At 37.0% G+C, this 20,372-nt stretch overlaps 1 protein-coding gene across 2 annotated transcripts; it reads right to left on the reverse strand.

Moving 5' to 3' along the window:
• Positions 1-247: 247 nt before the first annotated feature.
• Positions 248-20,077, reverse strand: LOC145782051 (SH3 and PX domain-containing protein 2A-like). Of its 2 annotated transcripts, XM_082593783.1 has the most exons (12): positions 19,828-20,077; positions 14,298-14,378; positions 13,425-13,577; positions 11,978-12,069; positions 11,710-11,744; positions 10,817-10,855; positions 7,855-7,986; positions 6,574-6,690; positions 6,285-6,399; positions 5,383-5,648; positions 4,491-4,726; positions 248-3,908 (listed from the first exon to the last, which is right to left on the reverse strand). In XM_082593783.1, the coding sequence occupies exons 1-12, from the start codon at positions 19,906-19,908 to the stop codon at positions 2,352-2,354; spliced, it is 2,904 nt and encodes a 967-aa protein (XP_082449909.1). In that variant the 5' UTR covers positions 19,909-20,077; the 3' UTR covers positions 248-2,351. The 2 variants fall into 2 exon arrangements, with proteins under 2 accessions (XP_082449909.1, XP_082449910.1); XM_082593784.1 differs by lacking the exon at positions 10,817-10,855.
• Between the last annotated feature and the right edge of the window lie 295 nt (positions 20,078-20,372).

Raw genomic sequence — 20,372 nt, forward strand, 5'->3', positions numbered from 1 at the left:
TCGTATGCTTTACACTGGTTTATGTGAGCGGAGGCTTTGTTGTATCTAAATTATTTTATCCGCTAGGTACCGCTGAATGCAGATTATCGTTTTAGGACATTGGGATTCAGGTGTAACATCATGCTGCATAGCAAAGTGTAGACGACTAGTTATAATCCTGGCTACCAAACCTTATTAGGCTACTGTAGCCTATAGTTGATGCAGTTTGTACAATACTAATAACATAGCAACGATAAGCAAAAATAACTGCAAGGGAAAAAAGTTTTATTTGAAAAAGAAAACCAGATTTTTCATCAATGCACATTTAGTACAATGTTAAAATTATCAACACTTTTCGAGTGTTTAAGCTTTTTCAATCATATTCAAGATCAATCAAATGATTAATAATATTAATATTAGAGTAGATAACATCTGAATATCTGAACATTTTTAATATTTTTGAAAACGAAAAACATTTTTCCAAACTCAAATAAGCTGTTGGATAGAAGCACATTCAAAAATGTGTCCTGGACGGCACAGTCACTATTTTTCTCTAATTTGGTAAGAAAATGTTACGGTAGTGATATTGTAGCCTATAAATTGCAATAGTCATGGCAAGGCAATGCAGGGTAAGGTAACGATTTGATTGAAATGCTGAAACACTGCAAAAGAAAAGATCAATGGTCTTGGTAGTTAAGGTTGCTTGGACATAAGTTGTCATAGAACTGGCCGAGCAATCTTTAGAAATAAACAAATAAACGTAAAAGTGAGAGACTAAAATTGTATACGTAAGGCACCTGCAGCTAATAAGGCCCGCTAATTTTCAAACCTCAATATTTTTCTAAATACTGCATAATTTTGAACGAAACTTGGAATGAGGATACTTTGGGTCTATCTAAACAACATATCTATGAAACAAGTTTCTAAGTAAAAGGGGTTATAAAATATTAAAAAAATTAAAAAAATCTCAAGCGGGCCTTATTAGATGCACGTGTTGTGAATAAGGCCCGGTTTGAATTAGCACCAAAAGTGATGGTAAAGGTGTATTTTCGCTATAACAACACCACAAAACAAATTCTAATCGACAACACAGGCACATAACTAATAATTAAATACACAGAGACAACTATTCCCTCCCCCACCCCATGCTCCATTTTTTAAAAAGCGACATGGTGTTTTTAGATATGGTAGGGATGATAAAGTATTTTGATTCTGAAATTATGATATTTCCATTGCAATTGGATTAATGGTGTAACAAGAATTGTTTAGGTCACTCAAGTCTTTAACCCTCACTTTCTTAACCAGGGGTGCACAACGTTACCCCAGGGGCCCATGGGCCTCATTACCAAAATTAGCCTAGTCTAATCATCATTATCAGTCCTGCTTTAATTAGAAAAAAAGTTCAAATTTATTGGTTTTACTGCATCAGCATGCACATATCTTTCACATAAAATGCAACAAAACGGAAGTCAAAGCGGTTTGTTAACTGCAAAACAGTCTAAAATATGTGAAAATTAATAAAACCACTCAATTTCAGTCCCCCCAAACTTCAACTTTCCGTAACTCAAAAAGTTCTCAACTTTAGGCTGTGAAACTTTACCAGTTAGTCTCAATTCACTATAGCAGCAATCAGAGCTTCCAATTTTGTTTAAAAGATTTGTAACAACGGAGATCCAGGGGGTGGGCCTTATTACTGGCCGGGCCTTATTAGCTGCATATGCCTTATAAAAAATACAAAACATAACATAGCATGTATTTGAAGAAAAATAAAAGCACAGACAAGAAGCAACGAAGAAACATTGTATTGCAGCACATTGGAATATAATATAAACAAACAAACACACAACGTGCCTCAAAGTTGTGTAAAAATTCATAAAAGTTGAAGATGTGCAATCAAGATTTTGCTGCAAGTAACAGGTGGTAACCGTTTTTGTGGGGTTATCCACGCAGGACGATCATTTCTATCATGTGGCCAGCGACAGACACGGAAAGTTTGTGTGATGCAAAAGCAAGAGGGAAGTGATCACATGATTTTGAAGCTTTGAAGATTTCACACAAGGAGCTACACGTATAATAGTCATCTGATCACGAAGCAACCAAATCATATGATACAGTGAAATGTAAGGTTATAATAAAATCATCCCACTATATCGAACCGAAGTTGATAAGGAAATAGCAACAAGCGAGACTTGTGTCTTCTCAAAGTATAACAATGAAAGCAATCATACCCCTGATAGCAAAATCCATCATTGTTACATTGATTCAACGTCTGCAGAAGTTGAATCAATGTAAAAATGACGGGTTTTTCTATACGAGACAATACCTAATTACCTATATAAAAAGATATAAATATATAAAATAGCAAAAGGCAACTACGGTTTATTTAAGCAGTCAGATGGCACCCAGCCTTTATGATCAACATCAGCAGGTGATGATGAGAAAACATTTACGTAACACCAGCCTGTAACTTGTTCCAATACTTCGACCGAATCTCCTGATGCCAGACTAACCATTGTGTCATCAGTGGCGGTGAAGCTTGATTTCACTCGCAGCACTTGGCGTTCTGGTTCGTCTGCATCGCTACAAGACTCCCCTATCTCGCTGTACAAAGCTTCCGAATCGTCTGTGACAGCTGTTGTGGATAAACTCGAAATAGGAGTGTCAACTGACCTAAACTGTTCGTCCACGTACAGATTTTCCTTCAGCTGTTCCGCTTTGGTAAAATCATTTTCATCTCCAGAAGAATGTAAAGACGTCATGTGTTCGAAATATGAACAAGGGACCCAACCGCATTTTCCATTGATCTGCATGTACCACCAATCGCTTTCCGACCTCTCCAATAAAGTCGCTTCGTTTCCCTTCGAAAACCCTATCTCGTTGGTGTCAGCTGGCTCGAAGGCACGCATTGCAACAAACTTGGTTATTTCAGCACTTTGGTCGTTGAAAACATTTTTGCGATCTTTTTTATCGTTATTTTTAAGTTGTCTGAAATGACTGACTTCACCCTCAGAAGATTCGCGGTATTTAGGTGCCGCATCAGCAAGTGCTTGATTTGTTTTCACAGGTTTTATAGCCACGCTTGTTCCTACCTCTGTGTTGTTATTTCCGTTGTGGTTGAGAAAATTTCCATCGGGCTGAAATCTTCGAAGAACGGGCTTAGATTTTGCTTTGTCAAGCGTAGGTTTGACTGGTGGAATTTTAGGACGGCCAGCAATGGGTTTGTTGTTTGTTGTTGCCCGCGGGAAAAATGTGGATAGGCCGGCAGAAGCTGCAGATGGCTTGCTAGGAAGCATAGGCTTTTTTGGCAAAGACGGAGGTTTTTTATTCACGCTTTCTTTAGTTTTAACAACGGTTTCAGTCGGCCTTTTAGCAACAGGCTTCAACATACTTCTCAAATCAACTTGCTTCGGCTCCGAATTTTCAGTGGAGATGACATTCGTAGAATGAGAAGCTGCTTCGCTTCCTGGTGGTTTCAAGCCTTTCGGATCCAAAGATTTTTTTACAAATGTTCTTTCTTCTGTCGTAGGATCATTCACTGGAAATTTGAAGTTCGATTTAGCCAGGCCAGTGGCAGCAGTAGGTTTAGTAGATGGCAGTGGTGGTGGAGGTTTTTGTTCTTGCTTGCTTTTGCTGGCAACAGCAGGCTGAAAAGAATTTTTAAAATTCAATCCATGAATTGAGCTTTTTCCGACAATTTGATTGAAAGGTTTGTTCCCAACCGGTGGAGGCCCGTTTCCCTTTTTTATACAAATGGCATCTTCACCATGAACTGGCGAAGGCTTGTCTGGTACACTTGGTGGTTTCGCTTTCTCGGAAAGCTGATTGGACTTTACACCTCCAAAGACCTTTTGGATGTGAGATGATGGAGCCCATCCCTCCTTACCATCCATGGTGATGTACCACCAGCCTCCAGGGGATTTCTCCAGGACCTTAAGTTAAAAAACAAAGTTTATCTAATATGTACAGTTGTACACTCAATCAAAAAATAAAGAGTTCCAAATGGAGATACTAAGTTATTTACGCTCAATTCACAAAAAGTTAGTGATTCAGCTTTGTATTTTTAACGAAAACGTAAGTTTCACCGGCCAAAAGATTTAAAAAATTAATTTGAAAAGTGTGTTATGAACATATTAGAATGGTGCAGCATACCTCTCTACAAAATATGAATTATTGTAAAATGAAATGGGATGCAAATACGGTCGACTGCAGAATTGGTAAAAAATAAAAACGAGCCTGCACGCCACTGTCAGCAACATAACTGGTATACCAAAACACACGATCGACTGGACTGGCAAGAAAAGGGGAAAGCCTTCGCTCAGTCGTGGGCTACAATAGGCTGAAAATAATGACGAACAACTGGCGACAAAGATTAAAGATTGTGCCTTTTATCAAACTGTTTAAAAAGTTAATTAAACAAAGGTTTACTTGAGGCCTTTCTCTACTTAAATAGTTACATCCGCAATATTTAAACAACTTTCATGTTGTATTACAGTTCAACGATGCGATCTTACCTTTACTTTTTCGTCACCTTGAAAGCTGATACCGTGCGGGATGTCGGCATCAAACGACGAAGCAGTGTAGTATTCATAGACAGGCTCTTCTTTGTCGGGGAGGGTTGGAGGGAGAGGTGGGGGGACAAGGGGCTTCACAACGGAAGGTTTCCTTTTGATGGTCGACCTTTTGGGCGGAGGGTGGACAAGCGAGGATGATGGCAAAGAAAGAGGCGAGGCCACTACTGTTCTCTTCTCTGTAAGATTATTGCAAACACAAGCTGAGAATCAAAATGTTGGTGGTTCAATTCCAGCCGACAACACACTGGGAAAAGTGGTAAGAATGTACTAAAGATTCCTATTAAAAAAGCGGTCTACTATACTATTTGAAGAAGCCGATTCGGAGAAATTCCAATTCGGAAATAGCCTTTTTAGGGGGAGATTTCTAAACTCCCACAGCTGCATCTGTATATTCAAAGGAATTAGCGTATAGTAGATGGAATTAACATATAATACAAAGGAAACGGTGGCAAAGCCATAACCCTTTAAGACATGCACGCAAAGATCTCATTCAAAATTGCCCATCCAAAATTGTTACGCATAAATCATTACCACGGTCGACACATCGGTGGCAAATCTGGCAATCGCTTCCTTAAAACGCAATACATTAACTTTACTGTAGGCTAGGTTGGTAAACCTTTCTTTAAGTAAATAAACTAGGTTAGGTTATTTGCCTAACCTATAAAATAATTGTTGCTAGATATCGCTATAGGTTATACCCACTTATAGCTTATATCCACAGTAACTTATACAAGTCTAAGTTTGGGGACGGTAAATTAACATAAAAAAGACTGATTTGCTAACTGAGTGCAAAATCAATTTTTGATTGATTATTCCACAAAATACAACTTACTTCTGCTTATTGCGGACAGCGGGTTACTATTGGTTCTTGTTAGACTAGAATTTTTCTTTCTGCTTAGCACAGCCGATGCCTCTACATAACAGACATCGTCAGAAAGCGGCAAAATCGTATTTTCTGCGTCAGAAGGAAGACTTCGTCGGTGTTCTGTCGCGCTGGTCGACGGCAGAGCTAGTCGTGTTGCATCGGTTTGACGTAAAACTGCTTCGGCAGGTTTTTCAAGATAGGAAGCTGGTGCCCAACCCTGCTTGCCATGGTAGCTGAACATAACATTGCAACGGGATAAGAATCCTTTGTAAAGGTATTTCTATCCGCCGGAAAGCACAACCTCTGTTCAGGGACAAGGCATAGAATATACTCACTGTTTTCGTGCGATATTTATAATATGAAAATTGAAGTGCACTCTGCACTTCGCATTTTTTAATTTGGCGCATTAAAGTGATTTTAATTTTGCTGCTGAAGCATGAATTTTTATTGTATGATCATAGAACTGCCAAGGTTGGTCTTCCATAACAAATATTTCTTTGGCTTAAGTGTAGCTGTTTCGGTTTACAGGCAAATAAGCTGCGCCGTTTCAAATTCTGGTTATAAAGTATGCACCACTTCTTTGTACTGAGCACAAGAAGGAGAAGTGATGGCAATATAATTTTAATTTTTCTAGAATTGACTTCACCTGGGGTCAAACTCATGTCTACTGCTGCAGTGGAAAGCAACAACAAAACGGCCACGCAGAACAACCAAAAGGCCAGCTCCATTGTGTTGTATACCCTTACCCACTTACAGAAGCAATTATGTGGTAAAAAAAACTATGAAATAGAGATGAGCGCTGTTATGCCCAAAGTATAGATAGATGGTTGATCAACTTAGTTTGAAAACAATTAAACAGTTTAATATACCTGATGTACCACCATCCTTCAAGATTTTTTTGTAGAACTTCGACTAGAACTCCTGTTTCAAAACTCACTTCTTCAAGCCCTCCACTGAACTGAGCAGTTGTGACGTACTTTTCACCTAAATGCAAACCGTGAGACGAAACAATGCCAAACAACTGTGCGTATTTGTGTATGGTTATAATCAAAACATTTATGTTACTGCTTTTACAGTTGCATGTTGAAAAGGAGCTGTAAAATTGTGATGTGTTAAAATATTATCAATTTCAAGTGAACATTTCGGGTAAGAACTTACCTTCACCAGGTTCTGATTGTTTTGTGACTAAGTTTTCGCTTGACCCGTCACACTTTTCAAGATATACTCCAGGAACCCAACCGCGCTCGCCTTCTTCATCGTTGACAAACCACCATCCTGCGATACAAAGAGCGAAACTGAGTTCTTGCCAAAGCTTCAATGTAAAATGACGCGAACGGTAGATTACTTATCTTTCAGTCAAGGTAAATGTACGACGAAGTTCAAATTTGGTGTCGTTTGGACTTTAGCGCACATTTATCTTGAATATCGAAATCCCAGGCATTCCATCTTTCGGCAACGTAATGGGCTTCTCTCTAGCACCGGCTTCACTGGGAGTGCAATAGAACAATACTCAGAACAATTACACTGGTCTACAAAAAAAGAATTTTTTTTTGCTCCATGAACTTTGAAGACTGGTTTAGAGTAATTTTGGGGTGCTGAATCCGAATCTGACCTCAGATTTATCCTATCACGTAAGGTTTGTGAAATATGATAACAACAAATTGTTACTTTCGTCAAAAGTGGAAGATTTGGCGTTGCGTTTACCACCAACATATGCAGTGCTGTAACGAAAGGTTAGTGTTAAACAGGCCAAAACAGCCTAAATATGGTTACTGAACAAGCATTGTCATAGGCTTGCTTAAATCTTTGTGGTTTCATGCAAAACATTGACCGGGGGAGTGGGTCAGTTACACTTATAGCCTCCCTTTTAGCTTGTTATTATTGCCTTGTTAATAATGTTGCTTAGAAAACAAATTGGTATCAAAATTATAATTGGTAGGTGTATTTCAGCTACTTATGCACCACATGGCCTGGATTTCTGGATCTTGCACAACGTGTATGTGCAATAAACGCAACGTCAAATCTTCCACTTTTGACAAAAGTAACAATATGCTGTTATCATATCTCACAAACCTGACGTGATAGCATAAATCCGAGGTCAGATTCGGATTCAGCACCCCAAAATTACTCTAAATCAGTTTTCAAAGTTCATAGAGCAAAACTCGTGTAGACCAGTGTTATTGTTCTCTGATACGTTAAATTGCCTACCTCTTTTATTATCAATTTACTTATCTTTGTTTGAGCAATGGAACATTTATCTGATTATAGTGATGCGACCATCCTCAGCAAAGAATATTTCACGACTGGACACTCAAGAAAATACATTTCCACTGAACGAACGTTCTAGCTTATTTTTTTATAAATTTAAGTGGTTCTTTTAAAGACTGCTTCTTGGATACCTGGGCTCAAGAATTTCATGCAGTGTTTAAAATAGCATACCATTTTCATTCTTCTCAATGACTTCCAAGGTTTCGCCAGTGACCACCGTCAGTTCGTTCGGTTGCGTTCGTGTGTAGTCAGAGATGGCAGTGTACTGCTCAAGAACAATGGGAGCAGAGATTTCGCTGACATCTATAACAGAAAACTTTGACTAACTATTTGTGATTTAACACCAACGCATAAACCAATTACTGACATCGATGTAAGAAAAACGTAAAAGAAGACAGCAGATGGTTTAAATTCAACAACAGTTCTACACTTAACGAAGACATTTAATTTTAAACTATATTTTGCTAAAATCCAATCGCGACAGTTACAATTCGTTGAGATTAAAATTGTCGCATGAACTAAAATGCTGGTTTTGCAAAAAAAAGAAATCATTATGTGCATCAGCAGCGCAACGTATGTTATTATATGGCGGTGTTCCGATCTCATCAGCGCTTCACAAAACAGGGTTTTTGTCGAGTCGTATAGGAGCGTAACTAAGTTTAGACGTGCAATTATATATATCCGAAATTTATTCACTGCCAAAAACGTGATGTCTCGTTTTCGAGTTGACCCAACAAAATATCGAACTCACTTCTACAGATTAAGAAGCGGTTACTCCATCCACTCAGGCGGTTGAAATATTACTTTTTGCACAAGGTCAAGTTGTCAACTACAAACAGAACAAGTGAATTGCCGAATCCAGAAAATTCAAAAAAGGTTTACACTACCATGCAATGTGAAGGCGGGAGCGTTACTTGGTAACAGAACAGAACCACTATGTTTCAATACACCACGTCATGCGGCCATGCTGCTGTGCCTTCGCTTCGAAATGGCTGAGCCCTTGTACTAAGCATTCGTGCAAACATTAAGGACCAAATAACATTGTGTTTCCGTTAAATTAACGTCGTCAGTTGCGTGATAAACAGGGGAAGTTGACAGATAGAGTTCGGGTGCGTCCACTGCGATCGGTCGTTCGATAATGACAATCCAACGTTCGAGAAGTCACGTAGAGTTTCTCATTCGATTTCAACACAATGTAATTTCCTATGTCAAGCAGGACGCCATTGCTAAATAAGGTGATAAAAAAACAGCGCGTGTTAAAATAAAATTAGCCAGGTTGGGAAACTTGATTAATTTATTGATAAAGCTTTCGTCACCATTTCTTCAGTATATTATTCACACAGAATTTGCTCTTGAGAACCGCCAACTCAAAAAACTTTCTATTTGTATGCAAGTGTACACGAATGACAGCAAATTATAGAAAGTGATACTTGTGATTCAAACCCAGACTGCAAAATCTGTTCTTTTTACACTGATTCAACGTGAATCAATGTAGAAATGACTGATTTTGCAGTCTGGGAAGTTTCCCGAACGTGAATCATCGTACAACATGTGATGCGTGGGTATGGAAAAGTTGCATTGTTTTGCATGAGACAATGGAAAATGTGACATTTTTAGATTAAAAACGACGTTTGCAGACGTTGACAAAATGTAAAAAAAACTGATGTATTAGCTGAAGACTGGCTTGGGAGTGAGCGACTTCCTTTTACGCATGACTGAGCAACATCTTGGTGTGGGTTTTTGATATTGCCAGCAAACTGTGCATGCCGTCAATCACCCAGAGAAAGTTTGCATGCAGTTACAAAGTTACAACTTACTAACTGCATTCTGTGGAGTATTTCTGAACTATCTCATAAGCCAGTTTCGAAATTGATTTTGAAAAAATATTAATTTTGTGAAATACGAAACATAAACTTTTATCAAAACTAAAAGTAGAAAAATAGCCCGTGAGAAAAAAAATGTTTATCTCCCAACTCCACCTACAAACTGCTTCGATAAAAAGTAGCCAAACATTCTCTGTGGGATGCTTTCTTAGAACTTCGCCACACATTGTCCAGCGTCTAACCTACAGTACATGGTCTAAAAGATTCTAACTCTTGAGCGATATTGACATTTGAGGTGATGCGTGAGTCAAGTATGCCTATTGCCTACCCAGCAAATGGAGCAACAACGTATTTAGCTGATCTTCAACAAGCAAAAGCTTTTAGTTTTCAAATCTCACTTTTAAAACTGTTTTTGTATTCTACACGAGGAAATGATAGGCTTTGTAAAAATGACTTCACATTGTGGGTAGCGTATGTCAACTGCGAAAATGTTGAGTTGCTTATCTAGACTATTTATTTTGCTGTCTTAAACCAAATAACGTACAATACTTTAAAGCGCTTTAAAAATACGTCGCAAAGCCGTTATTAATACAGCATAATTATGCAAGCTGGTGAATTCGCGATCTGTTTGCATGTGCGACAGTATATCATGGCTTCCCATACCGAGCCAGTAAAGCATTAAAACAATTTATACGTTTCTGCATTACATTCTAATTGAAACTTTAACTCAAGCGTGATCTCTATTATGGCAACATAGCATGCATTGTAAAGCCGAGTGGCAGTGTGCTACTCGGCTTTACAAATTTACAATTTCAACAAATTTTAAGCATACACGTACGAAAACCACCTTTTCCTATTCTGAGGTGACCAATTTTTGCAATAAAAACCATACAACTGACAAACAGTGCATCCACTTATCATGCTTTCAACGTTTGATGTACGGTACGCGATATCTTTATTGTCGTTCAGCAGATATCAAGAAATTATTGTCAACGTGTAGAAAAAATATCTTTAAAAATTTGGTTCTTTGACGATCTATGCTACATTTGAAGAGCACTGGATTCACGATATAACTTGCAATACACGCAGCAGATACAGGCGAAAGCTATTTTCACAACCTTGGAAAGATTTGTTTAAAAAAATAATCTGAATAAAAACTATTCAGATTAAAAATAATTAAAAAATACGTGATATAATGTATAAACAGTTCAATATAATGTATAAACAGTGCAAACAGTTCATAAATTTTGACAAATTTTTAACTGTTAATCTACTACAAATCATCATGCTACAACGCCCATGCGGCTTACCCAAGGATTTCGAACGGTTGACACTTTTTCGTTTTATGGCTACATGCGTTGTTTAAAACAGACATAAATTAATAACACTTTAACAAAAAATGACATTCGATACATGATAATAATTCTAAATCAAAAGAATCAAACAAGAAATAATTTAAAAAAAAAATGACATTCAATGAAGAACAGAGCAAAATCTGTCATTTTTACATTGAATCAATGTAAAAATGACAGATTTTGCTGTCTGGGTACATCCTCTTGGTGACTTCTACAATCTACATACACACATAAATTTAGTTCTCAATGAAATCAATGACCACCAGAGAGAAAGAAAACTTGCCCCGATGTCTAATGTCATAACGGTTTATATGTGACTATGTTAGTTATGCCAGATCAGTAAGTTTTTTATCCCAGTGTTAACAAGATGATTAGTGATCTTGTATTTTTGAAAGTCGAAGTCATCAAGTAGTATGTAACTATTTCCTGCTATGTTGACGGTAATTTGCCTCACATTTGCAGAAGCTGAGCACTATGATTATATAAAAAATCATTTTAGAAGTGGCATATTGGCCGACATCATCAGTTCATTATATTTTTATGACAAAAAAATACAATATTACAAAGTAGTGTTTGGTTAAATAATGAAGTTATTTTGGGTATTTTGCGCTGTACGCAATAAGCATGCAAAACGCTATTGTAAAAAAATAGATTAAACATGGGATATGGAAATCAGAAGACAATTTTGTAGACAAATTAAAATGAACATTGTCGACGGTCCTTGAATAGCTTTTTCACCAAAGTACGTCATAGGACCAAACATGACTACATCAAGTGCACTCTTCAATCAAACATGTTGTGATATGTTTTACATGAAAGGAAAACATCTAGCGTGCAAAAATACTTACGTTTTTCCTCATTTTTTTTCTTTCTGTTCAATTCCCTGCAAGACACGGTAAAAATGAAACCGAGGAAGACAAAGCTGACTGTGACACATTCTCAGATAGCATAATTCAAAGTTCAACGTCCGCAGATGTTGAATCAATGTTGCTATCTGAGTCGTTTCTATTGTCTGGATAGATCTTTTAGGGAGGTTATTGCAAATGTATTAGAAACGCAAAAACACTTGGATTACTCGATATGTAGTGCAAAATTATCAAGTACAAAAACACTTACTCTTGAGGAGGGTGAAGGTCTTCTTGCTTGCTTTCAAAAAAATTTAAAACTTGTTTACTGTGTGATATATGCGGTGGAAGTTGCAGCAGCGCCTGGAGATATAAATGTCAGAAAAATATCAATCAAAGCATGGACCCAGCTGGTAAAATTGGTACTTTTTGCATCCGACAGAGGTTGAATTCATGTAAAAGATCAATTTTGCTAACTCAGAAAAATAATTCTTGCAAGGAACAATGTTTGAATTGAAAGTGTTAAACCCGTTTAATTTAATATTTAATGAAGTTGATATTCAATCCGACCGTCTAATCTGGGTACACAAAAAGTGTAATTCACTTCACAACTCATAAGAATCGGCTTCGATAATTTTCACAACATAAAATTCGTCAGAAAAGTTTCCGTGTTTTCCGACAGTGAGAATTTCTCCTATAGGCAGACATTGCCAGACAACAGAGCAATCGTTTTTTTTTACACTGATTTAACGTCTGCAGATGTTGAATTAATGTAAAAAAGGGTTGATTTGCTGTCTGTGATTGCTTCACAGGATACATCTGTCATCTTATGAGTCACATGATTGTTCTTTAAAAAGTCTTGAAAAGAACCTTGAAAAGCAACAGAGTCGGACTTCTTACATCAACATGCGACTTTCCAAATATGACAATATTTAAATCAAAACTTTTTCAATACATCTATGTAATGTCACAAAGCCAAAACTCAAATGCCACTAGTAAATTTACGATGAGAGGTATTCAGGAAACCATTCATGTAGCAGGGTACAGGAAGTGTGGGCCAATTCTCTTCACAACTTCGATCACTTCGACTTACATACTAATGTAAATAAACTGCAATTGACTGTCACATACGAACTTGTTGACATTGTGATGGTTTCAAAATCAGTTCAAAATTTCGATTCACAATGACAAGAATAGTCGTTTCTTTTCCCATGTTAAGCACGTGAATATTGTGATAACAATTAATTAAAATAGCTAAATAAACAGAAGGGTACAATACATAAAAAAATTGTGCTGAGGTGTAGTAGTTTGACAACATAATAATGGTTCTCAATTATTTGCACATTTATACTACTTTAACTGAGCAAAAATGTTCGATGTATGATATAGAAATTGATATTTCAACCACATTTGCAATGCATCCAAATTTAAGTTTGAATCTATTATGCTAAAAAAAACTCAACAGTTGAATCAATTAAATTGGGCAGTACGCTTGTGAATTAGCTTGAAAACCACTGATATAAAACGGAATGGCCCGATTCGGTGAGTCTGATTCGGTGAGTCCGATCCCTTAACGGGGGATTTTTTTCGATTTTTTTTTTAAATTATCAGGTACCGTAGCGTAATTTTCATTGCCGTTTTAGAGTTAGGGGTTAGAGGTTAGGAACTCACCGAATCGGACTCACCGAATAGTAGCAGACCCGATATAAAATGCTTACATTGACGTATTCATCCAGAGATTTGAGTCGTTTTATTGCAACATCTCTTATCTGACTTCTTCGAAACAGTATCTTGCCGGGTAAAAAGGGGATCACGCGAACAGACGGGTCTTTTATGCCACCTTCTACAGGAAATGATTCTAGAAGGTCGATCTAGAGCACAAAATTATTTTCTGAAAGAATGAAATAACAATCTTATCTTCTTATAGCCAAGGAAAAATTAGAAAGCATGTTGCATTGTCAAACAGCAATTTAAAGTTGTATATACCAAATCCAACTGATTACTTTCTATCTATAATTGTTTTAAAACAGTCGCTGATATATTCTACAAAATATTGCAGCATCAATAAGAATAATATTTTGAAGAACTCAAAAACTTGCGAAGTATTTGCAATTGCAACACAACATTGTGCATTAACAGCTGTTACTTTGTTACTACAGAACTTTGTTACTTTAAACCAATTCTAAATCATAAAACATTAAACACGCCAAAAATAGAAATCTATGACAGCTTATTCTCACAATTTCTTGGTAAGTTACCATATGAAAACCACACAACCGGCAACTCTGATACCAATCAATGCACATGTGCATCTTTGTTAGACATAATGTGCAACGCATCAGTGATCAAACACAGGAAAAAGAGTGAGGACTACACGAAATTTGGATAAAAGCATTCATAAATCTGATTATATGGATTTGTAGAATCGATCTATTTAAATACTTCAGGATTTGAATTAAGTATTCTACATTGCCTATCCCAGATATGACACATCATCACCATTATTCTAAAACTTGAAATATAAAATTTATTAAATGAAATGTATCCAATATGTAAACGTACAATTCAATGAAAAGGTTATTATAACATACCTGAAAATCAAAAAAATTACTGTAACGTCGAAAGATTGTACTGTTACTTCCATCATCCCAAGTGACTCGTATGATATACACCTAAACATATAGTTATATATTTTATTTATTTGCATCAGGCACTAAAGAGACAGGCCCATATTCATAAACACAACACAAGTTACAAAACACACACGGTTACATATACAAGCAAAACTTATGCGTACATAGTCACGTTATAGTGAGACGCATAGTCAGAAGCTGGGTTTTTTTTTTCGCTGAGACTTTTCGGTCATTTGTCCGAAATAACTTGAAAAAATTTGGTCATTTTTTATTTATTTTGGTCATTTTTAGTCATTTTTGGTCATATATAGTCAATTGACTATACATTTTTTCGGACATTTTGACCGAATTGACTATATTTTTTTCGGACATTTTGCTAAAAAATCGGTCAATGACCGAAAAATGACCCAAAAAAAAAACCCAGGTCAGAAGAAGCATAACACTCTGAGGTAAAAACTGCATCTAACCACTTGTTAGATGAGACCAGTTGCTATCACCTTCTGTCAGGTCTCATCCTTCTGTCAGGTCTCACCTTCTGTCAGATGAGACCTGACAGAAGGTGATAGCAACTGGAACATTTCAACTGCAACATTTGCTGCAATGTCGCGCTAACTTTGCATGGATGAGATATATGTGGTTGGTTACCTAAATTAAAATTAAACTTTTGTGCCAAATATGACAATACAGATGGCATGTAGCAATCATCACTTTTTTAACAATATTTCTAAGTAAATTAAATTACTACTGTATTATCAAAATACACATAATGTACTAGAAAATACAAATCCACAAAGGAAGCCAAAACCAATTTTGTGAGAATTGCTAAATAATTACATACATACAATAATGGCTGTGGCTATATCTACACTATATAGTGTAACAATAGCCTCATTAGCGTTGCCAGTTATAAGAAATTCTGCCCTAATTTGAAAAAAGTTTAAAGCTGTTGAAAACAAAAACTTGTATTTTCGAATTTTTTTTTTAGTCCTGGGCAAAGATCCAAACCCAAATCTTATTCCTAACTCTAACCCTTACCTTAACCCTTCCTAACTTTAATCCTAACTCTGGCAACACCAGATTGTAACCATGTCAACAAGTGTGTAAAAATAACCACTTCCTACAATAATACATGTTAGATTTTTTAAATTCATATTGAACACCACTCTCAGCATTTATATGCCAAGTTATCACTGTTTTGGTTATATTCATGAAGAATTCATCAGCATTTCATTCATGAAGAAAATGTTTGTTTAAACAGCAAATTTTAAGTGGTTAGAAATAAGTTTACTTTAAGAAGCTTTAAAGAATGCATAAAACAATTTTGCCGAATGCATACAAGTGCATTTTTTTGACTTGGTTTGAAAAAATATATCAGTTTTTGTTTTCAAAACAAAATTTGTCTACATGAGTAACTAGTTGCTGCAAACTAAAAAAATTATCGTCAATGCAAGCTGAGTATTGGCTAATCTTACACAATATGACTTACTGGTTATATTAGCACGGAATGGCCTGTTTCTGTGAGTCGGATCCCTTAATGGGGGATTTTTTCAATTTTTTATTTAAATTATCGGGTACCGTAGCCTAATTATCATTGCCGTTTTAGGGTTAAAGGTTAGGAACTCACCGAATCGGACTCACCAAATAGTAGCAGACCCATATTAGCAAATGGGCGCTTTTTTAACTCCTTTTAGATTCTATTCAAAAAAAATTATAATTGGCTTCCTTTGAGAAAATCCTTTGTATGCCACTCCTCTCTAAATACCCATTGTCAAGCATTGTCAAGGTTGCCAGTTCTAACCAGACCAGTTTTTTGGATTATGGTTTGGGTTATGATAAGGGCATAGGCGCCGACTTTTATTTTTGCACGGGTGGCGGATAGCACAATATGGCAACCTAAAAACTTTCAAACTGCATGTTTTTGTTTGATTTTTACTAAGCGTGTTTTGTAGATGCAATTGTCTTTTCACACCTGATTTGTAGCTCGATAATTTACAAAGCAACTTTAAAACAAAGCATAGGAGGTATGTCGTGAATTTTATTGTTACGTTGCTGCTCTGACACTTAACATTTGGTAAAAGTATTTTTTGCGAACAGCAGCTCTGTCAATCCAACTGTTAATCAATTGTCAAGTTGTAACCGTGAAGCTTCAGCTTGATAAACATTTAAAATTAGGATGTGGTTCAATCGCTGTTGCGTCATGGTAGATTGCAAGATTGTTTTTATGCGCCTGAGTGCACTAAACGATCCCTCCGCCTCGCAGGCGGTGGAAGGCAACGATAAGTATATTTTCACAATGCAGACCACGTTTGGAAGCATTAATAAAATTGTTTCATTGCTTGCAATAGATCAAGCAGTTGCGACATAGTTGAAACAAATACCCGGTTTCTGTACAAACTTTTACAGAGTTCTGAATTAATGGAGTTAACGATGCCACATTTATTTTGTTGTGCGAAATTGCCCATTTGCAACTCGGATAGAATTCTCCATCTTTGCATCTATTGTATTCTAGCGACGGGAATTCGCTCTCCCACGATTTTTGATAGCTCCTCCCTTCAACAGCGATTATCCTGCTCATGCTCGGTTCTTCCACCTCCCTGATCGTGCTAACACCTTTTGGCAGTGGCACACTTTCGTTTCATTCAGGCGTTTGGTCACTTTCATGCTGGCTGAAATCTTGTTGGACGCAACAAAAAATGACTCAATGGAGGGCTGCAATTTAGAACACTTTTTCGGTGGCATCTGTTGAATAAAACTGGAATGTCGGCGAAAACTTTTACTGGACAACTTTTCGTAATTTTTTCTATGATGTAACAAGCAACTCCTATGTCAGACCAATAAATTCCCGCCTCACAGTTTGTCACGCAATATTACTGCATGAAGTAGAAAACAGAGATGACAGTACACTCCAATTGAAATTGGAAAATAATTCCAAATGCAAAATCTTGAGTAATTGAAAAAGGTTTCTTTTATTATTGGGAATTGGGGTGTAGCTTTCCTCAAATAGAATCATGTAAACGTGTAAATTTGAAGAACGTTAAAACTGCTACTTTTTTTTAAATAAAACTCAAAAAGTTTCAAAATTGCATTTTTTTAATGAAATTTGAAAATAGATATTCATTTATTCATTTAGGGGGTGAAGCTATCAATCATCGAGATAATTTCATTTCTAAGTATTTTATAGCTGTCATAATTTATAGCGATATTATGAGCAGTTTAAAATTTTTCAAAAAAGAATTTTGAGGGAGACAATGGAAAGATCGTATTTTATTGATTAATAAGTCCCATTGTAAACCAAACAAATGTAACAATGACTTATGCCAAGTAACAAATAAAACGATCGCAACAACAACAAGGAAAAAACTTGTAGCCACGTGTTGTGCAATCTTCACGTAGCTTGCTTGATGTTACGCGAGTATCATGCTTGTTACAAAAATAATCATTTTCTTCGCAATACTGTATTGGTTCACCTCTTGCTTTACTTTGACTTGAAGCGAAAACCAATGATCAAAAAAAGATTTAAACATCCGTTCAAATTACATTTATTTGCAGTAAGTAATGTAACCTAAACAGGGTGGCTGCCACCCCGCCACAGCAATTACGGGGTGGCGTGGGTGTTTCCGGTAGGGTAGGGTGTTTCCGCAAGCAAACAAACTGAAAAGATCGAGAGAAAAAATAGAACAAAACCAAAGTCGCTGATTGCAGTTTCCGTTTTTTCCGCAGTTTTTGCAAACATTTTAAAATTTCCGGTAATCATCCTAAGAGTTTGCCGAAGTCGCTGATCGCAGTTTCTGCAAACATTTTAAAAGGGTTAGGGTTGATCGTTGATAATAATTTTCGGCTTTTTTAAATTTTTTCTCTCGATCTTTTCAAGGTACGAACTGACGATACGAATTGTTCATGGTACGAATTAGGTTGCATCCATGCCCAGCAATGTCTGATAATAATTTTCAATTGCCAGATCGGCGAGTTTTGTCAACCAAACTGCTTCCCAGTTGCCTGAAATGTTTAGCATGGGGGTAAGTGTGGGGTACAAGTAGCACCTTTGAACCCTGGGCAGTCGCCATGGATTGTTACACCATGGGTCTCGGGGAACACTGGTCTTGATCACACACCAAACTAACAAGTGGGTCCACGTCCCACCTCATGGGCAACAACCTCGACTGGTTGGCTAAAACTTGTTAGAAATCCTGCTGCCTTGCAGGAAATACTTTTTAAGTAAAGGCTAGGCCCACTGCCAATAACTGTGGTTAGCGTCAGGAAGGGCATCCAGCTGGAAAATCTATGCTCCAAAACATTATTTAAAATGATGGTGAGTGGAGCAGAAGGAACAGTTGTTGAGAACAAAGTAGATCCCTGTGGAATATGTGGCAAGAGAGTGATGAGAAATTCAATGCAATGCAAGGAATGTGGAAAGTGGGTACATGCAAGATGTGCTAATGTCAAGAGAGCCGCAACAAGATTGGCGAAGTGTTTTGTTTGTGGGAAATGCAGCAAAGGAAGGAATGAAGTGGAAGGCCATGAAGATGAGTTCTGCCATGGCATCGAAACAGTGACAGACTTCTGTTATCTGGGTGATCGGATAAATGGAAGTGGTGGATGTGAAACAACGATGACAACAAGGCAAGATTGGGCTAGGCAAAGTTCAGGGAATGTGGGGAAATGTTGCATGGCAGAAAATTTTCACTAAAAATGAAAGGAAAAGTATATCGGAGCTGTGTGCGGCCTGCAATGCTATATGGTAGCGAGACATGGGTATTGAGAGAGAGTGAACTGGCAATCCTGAGAAGAACGGAAAGGTCAATGGTGAGAGCAATGTGTGGGGTGAAAACGAGAAGGGAAAAAAGGACTGAAGAATTGTTGGATATGCTAGAGATGAGAGAGACCATAGACCAACTGGCAAGGGCAAATGGAGTAAGATGGTATGGACATGTGATAAGGAGGGAGGAAGGAACTTTTCTTAGAAAGGCACTAGATCTAAAGGTGGATGGGAAGAGGAAACGCGGTCGTCCAAGAAGAACGTGGAAACAACAAGTGAAGGATGAATTTAAAAAAGTCGGACTGAAGGAGGAAGATGCAAGGAACAGGGTGAAATGGAGAAAAGGGATTAAAACAATTGCTGCGCAGAAACAATCTGCCACCCCCACTAGTGGGGAACAAACCGACGATGGATTATGATGATGAGGTTGTGATTCCTTTGATTTACTATCATTTCGAATCAACTTCAATAGAATAAATAGCCTACTATTTTTACTTAAAAACACCTTGTGACATTGACAATGAGTATTTAGAGGTACCCAATTATTGAGATATCCATGGGTAATTAGACATAATTTTGGAGAACTGTATGATTAGACACAATAAGTGTACGAATCATTATACCAGAGCCTACTACGGTACTTGTTTAATGTCAAACAACATGTATATTCAACACTGTTATTTAAATTAGATCTAAGGAATTTTAGTTTGCAACCATACAAATGCAACATACGTAATATTTTGAGGGGTACCGCCGCTTTTCAGTATCCGTTACTTTAGCAACAACAACTTTACGATTTTTTCTTGCATCCATGTTACTAACTGATAGGCCTGCAATAAATTGACATTTCTTTAGGCCTAGCCTAGAAGGATATAACACAAAAATTTTGTCGGCTAAAAAACAACACTAATGCTGGCTTTTTATAAGACCTCTTTAATGAGTGAAAAAAAAGTGATCATGGTCATCAGTCATCACTCACAATAATGCATTGGGGCCAATAATTTGGAAAAAGCACAAGATTTGGATACAAAAGCACAAGATTTGGATACAAAAGCACAAGATTGTAAAATTGAACCTTTGCGATCCATTTTGTGCCAATTTGAAGAATAACATGACTCTGAAATCAACAGTTTAGCGAAGATACATGCTTACTAAATCACTATTCTCTTTCAATTCGTGGTCTTTAATTTAATATCACAAATCTCACAAAAGGTTACCACATTGGAAAGTTTGGCCTGCGCGGGGGATAAATCCCCCGCGCACTTCAATTTCCAGCC

Source organism: Aplidium turbinatum, chromosome 13, assembly GCF_918807975.1.
Source record: "Aplidium turbinatum chromosome 13, kaAplTurb1.1, whole genome shotgun sequence".
In the NCBI taxonomy this organism is placed as follows: domain Eukaryota; kingdom Metazoa; phylum Chordata; class Ascidiacea; order Aplousobranchia; family Polyclinidae; genus Aplidium; species Aplidium turbinatum.